The 20,176-nt window shown below is 40.8% G+C and overlaps 2 protein-coding genes across 2 annotated transcripts; both read left to right on the top strand.

The window, feature by feature from the left end:
* Positions 1 to 14,519: 14,519 nt before the first annotated feature.
* Positions 14,520 to 15,014, top strand: LOC137835765 (uncharacterized). Its single transcript, XM_068644423.1, has one exon. The coding sequence runs from the start codon at positions 14,520 to 14,522 to the stop codon at positions 15,012 to 15,014; it is 495 nt and encodes a 164-aa protein (XP_068500524.1).
* Positions 15,015 to 15,164: 150 nt separating this feature from the next.
* On the top strand, positions 15,165 to 16,465 carry LOC137835759 (uncharacterized). The gene is made up of 2 exons (XM_068644410.1): positions 15,165 to 15,569; positions 15,992 to 16,465. The coding sequence occupies exons 1-2, from the start codon at positions 15,165 to 15,167 to the stop codon at positions 16,463 to 16,465; spliced, it is 879 nt and encodes a 292-aa protein (XP_068500511.1).
* The last annotated feature ends 3,711 nt before the right edge of the window (positions 16,466 to 20,176 follow it).

Raw genomic sequence — 20,176 nt, 5'->3', positions numbered from 1 at the left:
ATCAGATCAAACACAAGCACCAGGGATTTGTCTTCATCAAATAGGGGGAGATTGTTGAACCAAGTGGTGTTCAAGCTTTGAAGAATCCAAACCCTTTGAAGGATGTTGAAGCCTTGGCTGTGCTTGGTGTTGCTGTGCTGGTTTATTCTGGGGTAGTTTGAGTATTGTAATCCACCCCTTGATCGAATATAAAGCAAAAGCATCTCAATCTTTGTGAAAGTAAAATGTTTTCAAACTAAGTTAAAACAACCGATTGTTTTGTCAAAACAACCGATTGTTTATACTTCGATGTTTTGAGAAAAAGATTGAAAACTATTTTTAAAATGGTTGAACTGTTAAGAACCAAAACAACCGATTGATTCGAGGAAACAACCGATTGTTTGTTTTGGGACCATAACAGAAAAACTGTTTTCTGTTTGATTGAGCTTTAAATGATTTAACTGCTTACTCTCCAGTCAATAAATGCAATTTAAGAGTTTGTTAAGATTTGATAACAAACTACATCTTTGATTATATTCAGAAAAAGAGATTTAACAATTAATCTTTGATAAGTTTTTGCTATTCGTTTTTGAGTTTTTCAAAGAGCTGAGATTGCTAAGAGTTTGTGATTGATCAAAGTGTATGGAATAGGATTCTGGTTGTATTGATTTCAGATTATCTTCTGTAACAAGTGTAATCCTTGTACTCTGTTTGAACAAGTTTCGTTTCAGTGTTTGCTGAGATTGGCTGTGTGTTATTGAGGGGATCAAGATCAGCAATCTTAGTGTTGGTGTGTTGACCAAGGAGAGTGTGTTTCTTGAGGTGTTCAAGGTCATTCTCTTAGTTGTTGTGTAAGTGATCAATGTGTGATTGCTTAGTGGATTTCCTCAAAGTTTCTGAGAAGACTGGATGTAGCTCTGGGTTTGGAGTGAACCAGTATAAACAACTGTGTACAATCTTTCTATCCCTATCTCTTTAAATTCAGTTTTGTTATTTGATAACTGGTATAAACAACCGATTGTTTCGGTAAAACAACCGATTGTTTTTCCAGTATTTTGCTTTTGCTTTATGTTTTGGAAAAACTGAATTCTTAATCAAGGTTTTCTTGAAGTATTTTCATTCTAAGCTTAAAAGTTTATGAAAATCTTCCTTAAACAATTCACCCCCCCCTCTCGTTTAAGGCCATATATTTTAACATACGTCACTCTCACGTCTAGAATTCTCTGTGCTTGCACGTGCTTTTCCTTTGATGAATGCTTGAAAACACAAAGACAAAGGGCGCCCTAGAGGTCGTTTGCACTCCGACGCTCAAGTCAATCTTAGGTCTAGGAAATACCAAAATTGTTTAACGTAAGACTGTAACTGTGTGTGTTAAGCGACGCAAATGAATAGTGTACCTTACTAAGTTTGTTACTTCCCTTTATATAGGCTAAAACTAGGTTTCCACTTTACCCTAAATGCGTTTTCTGAGGGGTTGGGCCCAACACTGTCATTACCCACTATTAGGATAACCTAGCACGTGGGGTTCCCTTACTGGAGTTCAACCTCTAACGGGGTGACCACTTGGATGCCTCCTCGTGCACTTGATCTCTGGGGTCACCCGCCTTGGGAGCGCCTTAGCTGTTCACGTGTCATGCATGCAGCTCACCCCTGAAACGTGACCCTTACAGGTCGCATCTTTGCATTGGCTTTGTACTTGTGTTACGCTTACACGTGTCATCCACTCCACACGCATGGACCCTCGTGACCTAGGCTTCTCCCTCACTGATAACTGGCGTGTGGTCTGGGATTCACCTCTCGTGGCCCAGCTCTGTTGTTCGAGTCCCGATGTCCGACCTCTCCACACTGACTAGTGGCACGTCGGTACATCCTGGTGACCAATGTATGACGACTCTTTGGTTCTTTGGCACTCGTGTCTCGCGAGATACTAACCCACGCCGCTCATGGGACCCTGCTTACGTGGCCCCAACATCACCAGTGGTCAACGACGTCCGAGGACTGGTCGGTACAAAGACCTTGTATGTATTTTAGTTCTCTACTACCATGTCCATCTAATCTGAAGGCCTCTATGGATGTTTACTTAAAGCCTTTAATTGATAATTTGAATAAGTTGTGGAATGGTGCTTTGGAGTATAATATTTCAAGAAAACAAAATTTTATGATGAGGACAACTTTGATGTGGACTATCAATCACTTCCCTACTTGTGAGATGTTATTTTGTTGGGACACACATGGTAGATTAGCTTTTGCACATTGCATGGACCATAATAATTCATTCACATTAAGTTATGGTTGTAAAAGTTGTTGGTTTCACTTGCATAACAAGTTCTTACCCAATGATCACTCATATGGATATGGAGAGTGGCATAATTGGACAAAAAGAAGTATTTTTTGAGATCTTCCGTACAAAAAAAGATAATTTGTTAAGACATAATTTTGATGTGATGCACATAGAAATTTTTATTTGCTAACATATTCAATACCGTGATGAATGTGAGTGGCAAGACAAAAAGACAATGACAAGACAAGAAGGGATTTAAATTTTTATTGTAGGAGAAAAGACTTGGAGTTAAAGCCACAAGATAAAGGGAAAATGTTAAAGCCTAGAGCAAATTACACTTTAACTACATATTAAGCTAAGTTAGTTTGTTGTTGGATAAACGAGATTAGGATGTCAGATGGTTATTCTTCAAACTTGGTCAGATGCATTGATGTTAAAAAAGGAAGAATTCATTAGGATGAAAAGTCATTATTGTCATGTATTCATGGAAATATCACTTTTTATTGCATTTAGCTCATTGCATATGCATGTTTTAAATTCTTTTATTGAAATTAGTCATTTCTTCAAAGATTTATGTTTTGCGACATTAAAGAAAGAACCACTAAGAATGATGGAGGAAATTATTCCAATTACTCTTTGCAAGTGGAGATAATATTCCTTCATTGATTCTTTGATTCAATGGAACATGTCCTTTTTTATCTTTCATATGAAGTACTGCTCGATGGATCAGAGCAATATAGGTGGATGTATATCTATTTGAAAGGTGGTAAATGATTGTATTATATTCTCTAAATTTAATATTTATTATGCTTATGAATCATAATGTATTTATGTATTCATACAAATTCATGGGGGATTCAAAATGATAAGTAAAAATAAAGTCAAAGTTGAAGGATCAATTTGTGCAACTTACTTGCATCGTGAAACTACGTACTTTTGTTCTCATTATTTCAATAACTTTTGTCATTGCATAATTCTATGAATGAAATAATGTTTCAAAGTCAAACACATAGGTCCACATTATTAGTATTCCGAAAAGTTGGTCGACATTAGGGAGGGAGTTGAGTAACTAGTTAACTGATGCTAAGTTGAAGTCAACTCATGTTCATGTGTTAATTAATTGCACTAAAGTTAAATCGTATCTTGAGTATGTTCTAATCTCATTTGTTGGTAATTTTATGGTAAATGTCATTATAAGGCTATTAAAGTGATCATTGTAGTCATGTGTTTTGGGTAGTTCATTATGTACGTCTAAGCAAAAAGCTTAAACGAGTGCTTATGGTTTAAGGAACATGTATGTATCTTACTACTAAATATAGACATATTTTCTATTTTTTATCTAACATAATTCTTCATGCAAATTACTTTTGTAGGTTTATAACAAGCCATTTAGTATGATAAATCAAGACCTAAGGGTTTTTTGTCAAATTGGCCCACGAGATGCATCAAAGAATGGCACACATACTTTGTGAATGGGTACACGTTACATACTAATGCATGAAGCAAAGGAAGAAAGACGATAAAAAATTGTGTTTACATGAAGGGCCATACTGAAGGAGGTGATTATGGTTTTTATGAGATCATTAATAAAATATACAAGTTAGATAGCACAATAGTCAAATTATCCCAAAAAGAGTAGTGGTTTTTTCTTGTGAATGGTTTGATCCATCCATAAGTGGTACAAGAGTGGATCCTAAATATAATATCGTAGACATTCAAATGAGTTCAAGATACCAACCATTTAATCCTTTCATTCTCACACACAATATCAGAAAAGTGTATTATGTTCTATATCCAACACTTCAAATAGATAAACGTGGTTAGTGTGTTGCAATTAAAATAAATCCTAGAGGTCGCATTGACTCAAATGACGTGGAAGAGGATGCGCCTTATCAAGAAGATGAAATATCACATGTCAATGAAGTCATTGAAGTAAAAGGTATATTTGGATTACATGACTTTCATGTTGATCCTTAAGAATTGTAAGAACATGAACATGATGAAGAAGCAGAGCAAATCGTAGAAGTTGTTGACAATGATGATGAGGAGAAGGACGATGATCATGTAGAGAACGAGGACAAGGATGATGATGATGATGACTAGTTTTGGAGACTATTACCAAAATAAGACAAATGTACTTCTAATTATAATTTTGTGAACTACATTTTTAGTATTGATGTATGTTATGATAATTTTTTTGATTAAATTGACTTATCTAAACAAATGTGACAAAGGTTTTCTATTTCACTAATCTAACAATGAAATTCCTTAAAAATAAAATTAGATCAAGACAATTGGAACGAAATATGTAAACAAATATGATTTACATCATAGTACATAACCTTCATACAATTTGTTGTGATACATTACCTGGAAAAAAAAATAAACAAAAAAATAGTCATATTGGATAAAAACCTATACATTCAATTTTTTCTTGTATAACTTTTTAATATACATATTAACTTACCATGATTCTTGATACGGTGAGTAATAGTAATTTTTTCAGCATAATGTTGTTTGGAGGTCCACCTTAATCCCCACCACAAGGAGGTAATAAAGGGAAGGGAATAACCCAAAGAAATATAAGACATTGTGTGCTTAGAGTTATGACACAAGATATACCCTCCTCATCTACCGCACCTCCACACACTATTGTTGTCACACCCACCCACACAATCCGTTGCCTATACTATTGAACACACTATTCTCAACAGTCCCACCCCCACCCACAACTCCCCTCTCGTAGCTAATGTGGCACCCACATCCTTCCATACACCTACTACTACTGCATCCCTAGCCTCAATTTATGGCCCACCTAGACTATTTGCATCTGAAGCACTTTAGTCATCCCCCTTTGATGTCATGCACCTATATAAGTTCCATCCACAACTCTTGCAATTCCATCACCATTTATTGTCCATGCTGATTCATTTGGATAAGTTGACCATACTCCATGATCAACCGTTGATTGAACCTTACAATTGAGGGTAACATTTAATTTTAATTTAATTAATTGTTTATGTTATATAAGTTATTTCATTGTCTCACACCTCTGCATGACTTTTCTTTGCAATTAGATTTGTTTCATCTAGAGTTGCTTCACAGACTATCACAAAGTGTATTAAGCAACAATTTTTTGAGTCTTAGACGACATGGTTGAATATGATAAGGAGCAACACTGGCAGCATTTTAAGATAACATGTTTGGAGTTATTCATTTGATGTCTAATAGAATATGCATATATAAAAATAAAATGGTTACTAGGTAGGTTTTATTTAAATCAAACTCATTCTGAATATGCTTAAATTTTACTAGGTAATTTTGGATTATACATTTGATATCTCAACATCTAATTAACTAACTGTTACACATGAAGGTTCAGTGGAGAGTAGAGAATGGGAATCAAATTAAGAAAAATTTCAACACTAAAGCATCCCATAGACTATTTGAGATGTTTAGGGACACTAGAATTACAAAAGAAATGCCTAAATGGATAGGAGAGCATGTGTGGAATAAGTTTTTAGCACATTGCAATTCTCCAATGTACCGTAACAAAGGTGCAATAAGAAAAATATGGCTTTTGAAAAGGGTGGAAGCTTGCACACAAGTGGCTCCATCACCACACATGAACATGTCGTTCGTATGGTATACATTTTAATTGTATATATGTTTGTATTGTACTAAGTTTTAAAAGTTTTATTTCTTGACATTTATAATTCATGTGTTGCAGGCACAAGAGCTTGGGCGATCTATGTTTGTTCATGAGGTATTTTAGCAAACCCACATTTGGAAGGATATTGGCAAGTTTGTCGATGAAAGATTTAGAAAGACACATGTAAGCTTGTTATGTATATTAACATTATTTTTATCCTTAAACTTATACATTTGTTTAATAATTCTTAATTTATTATTAATAGGAAAATTATGACTAAACTTGCACAAGTTATATATGAGGTTGGATTTTGTGTTAATGATCAGAAAAGGTCAACCATCTTGATCCTAAACAGGACGAGATCATTAGGACCCAATGTTGGGTCGAGGCATTATAGATCTGGATAACTTGTTGGAAATTTTAGAGGTGGAAATGATATTTACCAACTTCCTCTTGTAGAACCTTCAACTTCCTCTTGTAGTTCTGAAGATATTTACCAACTTAGACAACGACTTTTAGTAAGCGAAGAAGCAAATGAGTGATTGACCTATCAATTCCAATATTTTCAATCACTATTTGGTATGATTATGCAATTTCTCCCTCTTGATGCTCAAAATCTTCTACAACAACACTAGTCCAGTAAAGATCAACAAAATCCACAAATCCCACAACAACAAGACCCTCAGTAACAATAAACTAATCAAGAAGAAAAAAAAATCCAGACAAACCAATATATTCCACTGATTATGCACATTCTTACTTTAGTTTTAAATTTTAGGTCTTGATTCACATTTATTTGATCTTTTAACTTCATGAATAATATGTATTTCATTTATACACTTGATATAAAATTGTCCATTTGATATGAAATTGTTGGAAATTTTTGGATTTGTCATATAGATGTTAAATTATTTGATTTGTGTAGGTATATGAAAAAGAAAACAAGCAATTTGATAATTCTAAAAATTACTACATTACAAATGGATTATCAATGAAAAAATAATTCAACACAAATCAATAGCACGAAATTACCGACTAATAGATTGTCGTTGTAATTATCAACAAATATATTGTTGTCAGTAATTATTGACGAACATATACATCGATAAGGGAAGCTAACACAAGTCAAGAACATGAACTTACTAACAAACATATCCCTCGATAAGGGAAGCTAACATAGGTCACCAACATGAACTTACCGACGAACATATTTGTTAGTGAGCTAAACCAACACAACTCATCAACATGTAGTTATTGACTGATCTATATTTGTCTATACTGACAGCTTAACAAATTCCATTGGTAATATTTACTGACCAACATTTTACCAAAAAATCATTTTTCATCATTCACTAGTACTAAATATCAAAACCACGACCCCATATAAAGACAGTTAATAGAAAACTGTTGTAAAAAAAAGGCAATGGCAATTTCGTAATTATATTATGTTTTTAACGACGATTCTAAGGGGAACCGTTGTTAAAAATGGTTCTTGGAGACATATAAAGATAGTTCGGAGAAGAACCGTTGTTAAAAACTGATGAAAGAGGCCCAAGCACAAGCCCAACAAATAGAAGATCAGGGCCAATTACTAGAGCTATGGCAAAGAAGATTCAAGAGGACTGGAATACAGATACTGATGAAAGAGAAACCTCCCAATATATGTTCAAAGATGTCATAACTCTAGTGTAGAGTAGATTTTATTTTTGTCAAAGTAGAATAGGAAATTTTATTTGTAACTTTTCTTTAGATGAAATTTGACACCTAAAAACCAACCTAGGTTAAATTAGGGTTTCTAAAACACCTAATTTAACCAAGACCGGTTATGATTAAGCCATGGAGAAGAGTACACATTTTCCACATGTTCAATATGATACATGTGCTAAACGTTTTCCATCACATGTTAAATATGCTTCATGTGCTCCATGTGCTAAGTTAAAATTAGGCGCCAATTTCAAATTCATTTGAATTTGAATTTGGCTTTGTAATTTCGGCCCTCCATTGCTATAAAAGGAGGTGCTTGGCTCATGATTTTGAAAGATTAATGAATGAGTGAATTGCTGCCAAATTATTGTATCAATCTCACTCTTGTCTCTACCTCTTTAGGATAGACACTTAGTCTTCAAATTTCCACTAGATCAAGTGATTAGGCCTCACCTATCACTCTCCATACTTAGCCTTCACATTCAAGGAATCCACAAGCTCTATGTGAGCTCCTTGTCCATTTCAATCCATGAAGCTTCCGCATCTCTCCACCAGGAAAATCCAATCAAAATGAAGGCACAACTCCATCAAAAACTGTTCTGGCAGAGATTTAAAGATGGTTCTGAGAGGAATCGTAGTTAAAAAGTGTAAATTTTTTCAAAAGAGTATTGTGTCGCCCGCGTCTCCCTCTCTTATTTTGTCTCGCGCTCATTCATCTCAATATCACTTCTCTCACTTTAATTCTCGCACACTCGTCTCTCTGCCACCACACTCCAACCGCTACCTCCACAACACCATGAAACCGTCACCGTGCAACTGACTGTCACGCAACCTCCATCACTTCAGTCACGCAACACCGTAATCTTCACCCTCACTCCAGCCCTGCGACACTGTGACCTCCACCACACTGCAAAATCATCGTCGTGCAACCTCCATCATCCCAACCGTAAGACCTGGCCCCAGTCGCACCGCACCGAAAAAGCGCCAGCTCGCGCGACACTGCAGCCTTCACCTTCAGCCCTAGTCACATCGCACCAAAAATGCGTCAGCTCCATGGCCCAGCTCTATGCGACATCGCCCCAACCGCGATCTCCACGCCCAGTCACCCCCCACTGGAGTTCCTCCCTCTATTTCCGTGCCAATTTTTTATTTTTATTTTATTTATTATTTGTTGAATTATTGACGGTTCTAGAACCGTCGTTATAAATTTTTTATTTATAACTACACTCAAATTAATGACGATTTTAGAACCGTTTTTAACATGCACTTTTTAATTGTCGTTCATGTTAATGTTGATTTTTGTAGTGACTTTTCCAATGAAAAAGTAGAATTATGAACAAATTTTTTCATAAGAAATGTCATTTTCTTGTAGTATAATATTACATTCATTATCAATATTATTATTATTATTATTATTATTATTATTATTATTATTATTATAACTAATGTTATATATTCTTGTGTAGGGTTTTATTATGGGTTTTATTATTATTACAACCTAAAATTAAGTATTTGAATTAAGGAAATGTTCTATCCTTATATGTTTTATGACCAATGATATTTTGGTTCCATGAATTTTATAACCCAAAAAATTATCAAACTTGTGAGCAAAGTTCGAGTTAAAAGATCATTAGTTGATTCCATGTTTTCCATTAAACTATGCATAACATATGATGAAATCAAATTTTGAAGTTAACTTAAAAATTTGCTAATAATCCACTTAATTTTTTAAATAAGATAACAAGATGGTAGATTAGTAAAACTCCAAATATTATACTTATAAAGGTTAAAAGAAAATAAATGAAATAATACTAAAAGAAAATATTCATTTATAGATAAATATTTACTCATGGCGTGAAAACTTTGATGACCATGGGACCTAAACTAAACTACTATTATTCAAACATTTGATCATATTTTGAGATTTTATTTACAATACAGTGATAATGGAAACTGCTTTACATTATTTAAAAGTCATCATATACAATAAAAAATTGATAATATTTTGTGTTTCTAAAGGATAACTTTTAATTGATTCTCCACGTGTAACACAAAAATTAAATAGTTCATCTCTCAATTTTCAAATATGAATTTTAAATGTATCCTTGTGAATGTCGATCCACTACAAGAAAAAATGGTTTTAACGAGGGTTTATTTTTACATTACCAAAGGTTAAAACTTCCATTAACCCTGGGTTGCGGTTTCCCTCGCTAAACCATCTCTGGGGAACGTAAAATAAAAACCCAAGTACCCACAATTAATATTGCAAAGAAAGCACATCAACCAAGATTTGAACCCAAGTCCTTCCAATAACCAAGGAAGAGTTAACCACTAAACCAGAGAAGTTCTTTGGTCATACTATCATTTTTATTTTACTTATTATTATTAACATAATTTATACATATTAATATTATATTAATATTATATTAATATTATATTAATATTATATTAATATTATATTAATATTATATTAATATTATATTAATATTATATTAATATATATAATATTATATTAATATTATATTAATATTATATTAATATTATATTAATATTATATTAATATTATATTAATATTATATTAATATTATATTAATATTATATTAATATTATATTAATATTATATTAATATTATATTAATATTATATTAATATTATATTAATATTATATTAATATTATATTAATATTATATTAATATTATATTAATATTATATTAATATTATATTAATATTATATTAATATTATATTAATATTATATTAATATTATATTAACATTATTATTAATATTATTATTATAATTAATATTATATTCATATTATTAATATTATTCATATTATTAATATTTATTAATATTATTCATATTATTACTATTATTATTATTAATATTATTATAAATATTATTATTAATATTATTATTAATATTAGTATAAATTATTATTAATATTATTATAAATATTATTATAATATTATTATAAATATTATTATTAATATTATTATAAATATTATTATTAATATTATTATAAATATTATTATTAATATTATTATAAATATTATTATTAATATTATTATAAATATTATTATTAATATTATTATAAATATTATTATTAATATTATTATAAATATTATTATTAATATTAATATAAATATTATTATTAATATTATTATAAGACGCACCTTATAATAAGACGCACCTTAGAGTGGGTGTTAGTGACGCTAAGACGCACCTACAGTAAGCCTAAGTTACTGTTAGCAAAAGGGGCAGAAACACTAGAGTATATAAAGGGTAACAACCAACATAATAAGGTACGCAATTCTAATACGAGAGAATACACACACACAGAGCTTTCAGAGTTAAGAGTTCCTTTTGGTGTTTCATTGCCCGCTGTTTGACTTGAGCGTCCGAGTGTAAACGGCCACGAGGGCGCCCTTTGCCTCTTTGTTTTCAGGTGATTCCGTCGTTGGAAAGGCACGTAAGGAGGAGGGATTCTTGGACGCGCGATTGTCATAGACGCAGGAAGACGCTTTAGGTCAACCAACGAGAACTTTTGGCGCCCACCGTGGGGTACAATCTAAAACGATTGTGCCAACCGCAAAAACTGAGAAAGATTTATCAAGATTCATCAAGAATCGATCAAGATGAGGAATATGAGGCAAGGATCTGTTGCGCCAAACGGAGGCGAAGGTCTTACTCTGCAACAAGTTATGGAGATTATGCAAGGCCTTCAAGAAGCGATGGCAGCGTCAAGAGCTGATCAAGAACGCATCCAAATTGATCTGGCTGCGTCACAAGCAAGAAACGAAGAGCTACACCGAACCAATGAGGAGTTGCAACGTGGTTTGCGAAATTAGGCAGGGGATCGTGAAGCAGAGAAACAGGAATGTGCTACACCTCCCAAGGAATTTCCCATGCTTTTTTCGTAGGCAATTATGGATGTTGTGATACCAGCTACGTTCGTGGGACCGAAAGCCACATTCACAGGGATGAAGGATCTAGAGGCCCATCTCACAGCCTTCCATACGCAGATGATGTTGGTTGGTGGTTCTAATGCAGTAAGGTGTAAGTTGTTCATGAGCACGCTAGTAGGGACGGTGATGGATTGGTTCATCAGCCTCCCTGATGGCCACGTGACGTCGTTCGCGCAGTTGTCAAAATTGTTCAGGGAGCAGTACACTGCGAATCGCGCTCCCCCACCCAACTCTTACGATCTCTTCGATGTAAGACAGTACTAGGGTGAGTCGCTGAAGGAGTTTGTTAACCGTTTTGGGGCGCAAGTAGTGAAGCTTAACACCAAGGATGAAACGATGATGGTTCACACGTTCAGAAAGGGGATTTGTCCGGGGCCTTTCAGTGAATCACTCATAAGGAATCGCCCCAAAACCTTCGCTGAGATAAGGCGTCGAGCGGTGGCTCACATCACAGCAGAAGGGGAGATGAATGAGAAGCGGGCGTGTGTTGTTCCCACGCACCCACGAGCGTCGGGGCGTGTGTTGTTCCCACGCGCCCACGAGCGTCGGCGCGTGCACAGCCCGTGAGAGTGTATGAGGCTACAACAGAGAAGAGAGACACCGCGAAGAAGCAGCCCTATGAGCCTAGGAAGCCTTAGACTAGGGGGCGTGCAAGGGAGAATAAGCCTTTGAGGCATAATTTTTTGGTAGAGCTGAAGGATTTGATAGTTGTGCCCAATATAGCAGAGAGGTTGAAGATGCCGCCCAAGACTAACAAGAAGTTGTGACCCCACAAGGAGGCTTGGTGCGAGTTTCACCAAGCGTTTGGTCATTCCATACGCAACTGCTTGGCGTTGGGACACCAGTTGAACGAGCTGGTGAAGAGTGGGTTCCTAAACGACTACCTGGCGGGGCTACAGAGGAGTGAGACCTAAACAGCGTCAGGTGAGGACCAAGGGCACGAGATGCCCGTACATGGAGAGATCCACACCATCTCGGTGGGTTTCTCAGGTGGAGGGTGCACTACTTCTCAACGCAAGAGTTATGCACGATCGGTGATGTCAGTAGAGGCGCAAGCGGTGGATGACCTGCTCGACGTCGACCTTACTTTCACAAAGGCCAATCTTCGAGACGTCGTTCCTCATGACAACGACCCTGTGGTGATTTCTGTTGTAACCGCGGGGAGGAAGGTGCACCGAGTGCTAGTAGACCAAGGTAGCTCGACGAATGTGATGTTTTGGTCCACCTTTAATAAGCTGCAACTGTCTCCTGATCAGGTGAGGCCTTACACTTGGTGCTTGTATGGCTTCGCGGGTGACCAGGTGGAGGTGCGGGGGCATTTGGAGCTGAGGACCACCTTTACGGATGACTTTGCATCTCGCATGGAGAACATAAGGTACTTGGTGGTTAATGCTTCCTCAGCCTATAATATTATGTTGGGGAGACCAGCTTTGAATAGACTAAGGGCGGTAGCATCAACACGCCACATAAAGATGAAATTGCCAGACTTGAGCAGGAAGGTGATAACCATCAAGTCGAACCAGCAAGAGGCTAAGAGGTGCTATGAGAACAGCCTCAAGACCAAGAGGGGGGGTGTTCATGGTTACCAAGCGCCCACCTAGCAGAGACGGGGACGCCCATGCAGGGGTCTCCCGCGTAGAAAGTGCTCGAGAGAGGCGACCCGAGCCAGCAGGGGATATCGTGGAGAGGCAGATCGGGGACAGAACATTCAAGCTTGGTAAGTCATTGAACCAAGTTGAGCAAGATCAAGTTGCTGGGGTGATAGCACGGCACCTAGACGCTTTTGCATGGATAGACCTAGATTTCCTGTGTCACCGCTTCACCATGGACCCCATGGTCAGGCCCGTCCGCTAGAGAAGAAGGAAGTTCAATGAAGAAAGGTGGCAGGTCATCAGGGAAGAAACAAAGAAGTTGTTGAGTGTCGGTCACAAAAGGGAGATTCAATACCCTGAGTGGTTGGCAAATGTGGTCTTGGTGAAGAAAGCCAATGAGAAGTGGAGAATGTGTGTGAACTTCACCGACCTCAACAAGGCATGCCCGAAGGATTCGTACCCCTTACCAAGCATCGACGCCTTGGTGGACAGCGCCTCAGGCTGTAAGATGCTTAGTTTCTTAGATGCTTTCCCCAGGTACAACAGAGTTAAGATGCACCCCAGAGACGAGTGCAAGACGGCGTTTATGACCGAGACGTCTTATTATTGCTACACGGTGATGCCTTTCACGCTGAAGAATGCGGGCGGCACCTGCCAAAGGCTGATGGATTGGGTCCTTGCACCCATGATAGGCAGGAATGTGCAGGCCTACGTGGATGATATGGTGGTGACCTCACAGGCGAGGGGTCAGCATGTGTCTGATCTGGAAGAGCTATTTGCGATAATAACTAAATACCGGTTGAAGTTGAACCCCGAGAAGTTCGTGTTTGGGGTGGAAGCGGGTAAGTTCTTGGGTTTCCTACTCACCGAGCGTGGGATAGAGACGAACCTGGAGAAGTGTGCGACAATCCTTGCCATGAGAAGCCCAGCCTCGGTAAAGGAAGTGCAACAGTTGACAGGGCGGATGCCTACCCTGTCCAGATTTGTCTCAGCTGGAGGGGAAAAGGGCCACCCCTACTTCCAGTGTTTGAGGAGGAACAGCCGGTTTGTGTGGACCACAGAGTGCGATGAGGTATTCCTCGAGTTAAAGGAATATCTGGTCACCCCTCCCGTGTTGTGCAAGCCGCAGTTGGGCGCGCCGCTCCGATTGTACTTTGATGTAACGGAGCGGGCGATCAGTTCGGTCCTCGTCCCAGAGCAGGACTAGGTACAGAAACCGATATACTTTGTAAGCAAAGTATTGCAAGGGTCGGAGGTGAGGTATCAAGCCCTAGAGAAGGCAATCCTGGCCGTGGTGTTCTCGGCAAGGAGGCTTCGCCTTTACTTTCAGAGCTTCACAGTGATAGTGATGACGGACTTACCTATCCGGAAGGTGTTGCAGAAGCCAGACGTGGCAGGAAGGATGGTGCGTTGGGCGGTGGAACTTTCGGAGTTCGATGTCCAGTACGAGCCCCGAGGCCCCATCAAAGGCCAGGTATTTACGGACTTTGTGGTGGAGCTCTCCTCGGTGGACGCACAGCAAAAGGAGGAAGCTAACTTCAGATGGGTGCTCTCCGTTGATGGGTCCTCCAATCAACAAGGGAGTGGAGCTGGCGTGATCTTGGAAGGACCAAAGGGGTTGTTGATTGAGCAGGCCCTAAGGTTCACTTTCAAGGCCAACAATAACCAGGCAGTGTATAAAGCCCTAATAGCCGGGATGCTCTTAGCTACAGAGATGGGAGCACGGAGCTTGTTGGCAAAGAGCGATTCCCTTTTGGTCACAGGTCAGGTGACCGGGGAATATCAAGCCAAAGATCCACAGATGACCGCGTACTTGGGGTACGTCCAGATTCTGAAGGGCTAGTTCATAGTGTTTGAACTGGTACACGTCCCTAAGGAGTAGAATGCTCGAGTTGACTTGCTAGCCAAGCTTGCCAGTTCGGGCAAGGGGGAAAGGCAGAGGACGGTCATACAAGAAACCTTCAAGGCACCGCAAACGTTTGTTGTTGATAACATGGTAGGCGTTCATCAGGTCAGTACTGCTAGAGGAGGGGCGAGAAGTCATCAGTCGGTGACTCAGGAGACGCTGAGAACGCCCAGTGTAAGCGCTTACCCGGTTGTGGAGGGGGAGCCAATGCAGATATGCATAGTTGAGGAAGGGGACACATGGATGACACCCTACATGCGCTATCTAGCCGATGGGATGCTTCGGTTGGAGTCCACGAAAGCCAAGAAGATAAAGAGGAACTCCGCCAAATACACCCTCGTCGACGGGGAGTTGTTCAAACATGGGTTCACCCATCCGATTTTGGTGTGTGTGAGTGGAGACCAATGTACACGAATAATGGCAGAACTCCACGAGGGGATTTGTGGTAGCCATGTGGAGGGCGGTCCTTGGTGTCGAAGGCCGTCCGTGCAGGTTATTACTGGCCGACAATGAGAGAAGATTGCACAAGGCGCGTGCAAACAGTGTCAACAACACGCCGATTAGCACAAGGCGCCGCCAGAAGAGCTAAGTTCGATTTACAGCCCGTGGCCGTTTCACACTTGGGGAATCAACATTCTGGGGCCCTTTCCTTTGGCGATAAGGCAGATGAAGTACCTTGTAGTGGCCATAGAGTACTTCACGAAATGGATAGAGACTAAGCCAGTAGCCAAATCACAGCTCATAAGATTCAACACTTCGTATGGAAGAATATAGTGTGCCGTTTTGGCGTGCCGAGGCATTTAGTTTCTGACAATGGCACGCAGTTTTCGAGCCAGCAATTGGGCAAGGTATGCGCAGAGGTTGGCATAAAGCAGGTGTTCGCATAGGTTGAGCACCCCCAAACAAATGGGCAGGTTGAGTCTGCCAACAGAGTCCTACTTAGGGTTCTGAAGAGAAGACTCGAGAAGGCTAAAGGAACCTGGGCAGAGAAGGTTCCTAGGATAGTGTGGGCTTACCACACCACGCCTCAGTCCACCACCAGAAAGACACCCTTCAACTTGGTGTATGGGTCCGACGCAATGATTCCGGTAGAGATTCAGGAGAGCTCACCACGTTTTCAAAGTTTCGTGGCTGAGGAGTCTAACGAAGAGAGAAAGGTGAACCTGGATTTGCTGGATGAGGTCAGGGAGGAGGTGAGAATCAAAGTTGAAGCATTAAAGAGAAGGGTGGAGCACAAGCACAGTTCCAAGCTAAGGCTTAGACAGTTCCAGGTTGCTGACTTGGTAATGCGGAAGGCTCACCCGTATCAGCTAGAGAACAAGCTATCCCCCAAATGGACTGGTCCTTTCAGGGATGGAGGTCTTGGGAAACAGGGCGTACAGGCTTGAGACTTTGGAGGGAGGCGCAATTCCTCGTACTTGGAATGCGGTCAATCTCAAGTTTTATTTCAGTTGAATTCTAGCATTGTACACAGTTTATGGGGACACTAATTTTCCCTTTTAAGGGTTTTTAAACGAGGTCACCCAATAAAATTACGATTGAAGTATACATATTCTCGAATATTTTGTACAATGCAGGGGCGAACCTATCACTTTGGTGTTTAGACACCTCGAGAGGGAGTGGCAGCTTCCGTTTAGGACACCTCCCCCTCGAGTGTGGGTGCCAAGTGCGAACAGCAGGATTCGGCCAATGACGAACCTGTCGTCTTGGTGTTTAGACACCTCGAGAGGGAGTGGCAGCTTCCGCTTAAGACGCCTCCCCCTCGAGCGTGGGCGCCAAGGGAGAATAGCAGGGTTCGACCAATGACGAACTTGTCGTGTTGGTGTTTAGACACCTCGAAAGGGAGTGGCAGCTTCCGCTTAGGACGCCTTCCCCTCGAGAGTGGACGCCAAGTACGAACAGCAAGGTTCGGCCAGTTAAGTCCTCCTTTGCCTTTAAGCAAAAACGAGGCCAGTAACGCGCCTTGAGGCTAGAAACCTTGAGAGGGAGTGGCAACTTCCACGTAGGACACCCCTTCTTAAACACGAACGCCAAGGCTCAGCGAAAGGCTTCCAGTTAAGTCCTCTACTGCCTTGGGGGCAAAGATAAGGCCAGTTGGTGTATCCTCCCTAACTACAAAGCATGGGTAAGGATCAATACATGAGTTTCCCTTGTCTAAACAAGAGTTAAGGCAAGGCCAGTTAAAGGTTCACGCATGCTCACCTCCATCATGGGTTGCTAAGCAGTTAAGGTAGAGGGCGAGAAAGCGTGCTACCTAGAGTTCAAAGTTTTAAAGTTTGTCAAGGACGTCGTATGTTAAAGGTGTTAGCATCAAAGCGTTGTTGGTAAGAGCGGCAAGTTAAAGACGCAATTATTGGCAAACGAAGATAAATAAGGCAAGTAAAGAAAGGTGTGAGTTATATTAAATAAATGTTACGGAGGACATAGTTTCAAAGCCAAAGTTACACAAGCTCCTTCTGAGGGCGCCTAGGCACGATCTGCCCATCCACAATGTGGTTCGACGTTGCGAAAGGGGAGACGTCCATCTCAGGATGCTTGCAAGCAACCTGAGCAAGAGCGTCCTTGAACCCCGCTGCGTAGGCATCGGCGACATCGTCAATGAGATCCGCCTTGGCTCTCCCGAAGGCTTCAGCTTGAGTGGTCAGTTCTGCTTTGGCCCTCTCAAGGGCTTCAGTTTGTGCGGTGAGCTCAGCCTCCACTTTCCCCAACTGCACCTCCCGTTCTGTGGCCCACTCTTCAAGTTTGACCATCCTAGATTTGTTGGCCACGACTTCCTCCTCGAGTCCCACCACCTGGGTACGTAGTGGCACAACCCGAGCCAGCAAGGTGGTGTACTCTTGGCTCTTATCAAAAAGCTTTTTGTTGGCTTCCAGCTCAGCCTGGCAAAGGGTGCTTACTTCCTGGTGTAGCGGAGTCTCACGGTTGGAGAAAACCTGAGCCTGTTGGGCCAGTTGCTTCTTCGCCAAAGCCAGCTGCTCCTTTGCTTTTGACTCCGCCTCGTGGGAAAAGGCATCAGATTGGGCAAAGAATTCGCCAAGGCTGAGAGTCAGGCTCTCCCGCACAGCCTTTTAGCTTGAGCTTCCCATGACCCCTTTTTGGTAGTCTTTGAGGATTTGTTAGAGGATCAGGGGAAGCTTAGGGGCAGAGGCAGGCTCAGAAACGCTCTCACCACCACCCTCGAGCGCGAAGAGGCTTTGGGGGGATAAGGCACTGGATGGGTGATCTTTGAGCGAGGCAGGGCGCCTAGCGGAGGAAGAGTGGGAAGTGGCCGCCACCGCCACCCTGCGCCTTTTGAAGACAGGGTCGTCCATAGTGTCTGCGTCATCATCAAACACAATCTCCACCACCCTCTTGCCTTTCTCAAGGGGGGCTGGAGAATGAGAAGCCCCAACAGCAGCCAAAGGCACAACGTCAAGGGGGGCTGAGGGGGCAGGAGAGGGAGCGGCTAGTGCGACGTTTGGAGCAGAAAGAGCTGGGGCACCTGCACCAATGGCCGCCTCTTCACGAAGAGTGAAGACCTCAGCCAGGCTTGCTCGCTTCTCTTGGTTCAGCACCATGCCTACACCCAGAACAAGAAGAGATGAGAACTTAGCAAGGCAAAGTTGGGTAAGAAATCAGCACAGGCATAAGTACGAGGTAATAGGTAAGAGTAAAGCAGAGTAGAGATAAGGGAAAGGTCAAAAAGCAGGTTTTTATACCGATGTAATTAGCAAGTCCGATTGGGTTGTACTCATTCTTGAAGAGCTCAGCGATGTTAAAGACCGCCTCAAGGCTAGCCAGCACTTGGTCGCGATCAGCAGAGGGTAGCTCATCAAGAGTCTTAGCCTTCTTAAGGGTCAGTTTCCCCACCCAGTACAAGGGGAACCCATCTAGGGAGGTGCATCGTGCTTAGAGCAGTACACCCTGAAGAATTTCCCCTTGAAACTCTTGTAAGATTGTTGAAACAAGGTGAGGATGACTTTTCCTGTCACCCCGCTGAAGCTCACCCAGAGGTTTTTCCCAGGGTTCTTAGCCTCGAAGAAGTGAAGGAAGACATCTACAGAAAGTGGATGGCCAAAATGGTTGCAAAGTATGGAGAAGGCCCTCACAAAGGCCCAGCTGTTGGGATGTAGCTGGGCAGGGGCAACATTCACTTCAGTTAGCAGCTCCCTCTCGAAGATGGAGAAGGGGAGGCGCTGCCTAATACGTTTAAAGATGGTTTGGTAGAAGAAGAAAAAAGGTTCTCCATCGTTGGCACGATCGTCTACACACACAGGTTCGCCTTCTGCACAGGGACGAACTGAGATGTAAGCATCACACTCTCTCCCAAACGCCCTACCCTTGAACTTAGGCCCGTTGTCTATACGTGCCCTTCAGTCCACTATGGAGGTGAGGGTGGAAGTTTCGGCAAGAAGCTCAGCAGACGCACAGGGGTACATGCCTCTATAGTTGACGTTGGGTGAAGGGTTGGAAGTGGTTTTCGTACGAGCCATGACGAATGAAGCAAGGAAAAGAAGAAAGCAAAGGTTCAACAATGGGGGCTATGGTGTAAAACTTAAGGAGAAATACCCAAAAACCCCATGATCGCAGGAACCCCAGAAACAGAGAAACGAAGAAACAGATGCAGAGGAAAACCTAAAGCGCAGAAGTTTAAGCAGACCCAAGTCGTTATCAATGCGCGAAATCAGAAATAAAGAGTAATCAATGGAGGAAAATCGTACCTTTGATTGTTGTTGAGCAAAAGTTCTGATTTTTGTGAAAAAGGAAACGAGGGCGCTCGAAGAAGAAGACGAAGAGTGTAAGAGAAGTTGCAAGTGATGGAACAGTGCCTGAAACGCGCACTTTTGAAATACTTAACGTCTCACCCATTGGATTGAGACATGTGTGCACAAATTAAGGAAGGTACAGGAAAGTGTCATTTTGAGACACTGTGCATGTCCTGCCACATGAAGCCACGTAGGTCGGCAGGGCGAGGACTTAGTCTCTTCGCTAAACAACTTAACAACTCGAGACTGGGGGGCTTGTGTACTGACCAGTCCTCGTACTTCGGCGTTGACCACAATGATAGTGGGGCACTGAAGGCTGGGTCCACCAGACAGGCTAGTGTCTCGCGAAACACC

This window comes from Phaseolus vulgaris, chromosome 11 (genome assembly GCF_000499845.2).
Source record: "Phaseolus vulgaris cultivar G19833 chromosome 11, P. vulgaris v2.0, whole genome shotgun sequence".
Classification (NCBI taxonomy): Eukaryota; Viridiplantae; Streptophyta; class Magnoliopsida; order Fabales; family Fabaceae; genus Phaseolus; species Phaseolus vulgaris.
The sequence above is the reverse complement of the archived record's forward strand: the minus strand, read 5'-3'. Positions and strand labels throughout refer to the sequence as shown.

What these genes read in the sequence shown, in the direction of transcription:
- LOC137835765 (XM_068644423.1), top strand. Translation starts at nt 14,520, where the DNA reads ATGACGGACTTACCTATCCGGAAGGTGTTGCAGAAGCCAGACGTGGCA.
- LOC137835759 (XM_068644410.1), top strand. Translation starts at nt 15,165, where the DNA reads ATGGTAGGCGTTCATCAGGTCAGTACTGCTAGAGGAGGGGCGAGAAGT. An exon ending in GTCGAAGGCCGTCCGTGCAG is followed by an intron (nt 15,570 to 15,991) that starts GTTATTACTGGC and finishes ACAAATGGGCAG; the next exon opens with GTTGAGTCTGCCAACAGAGT.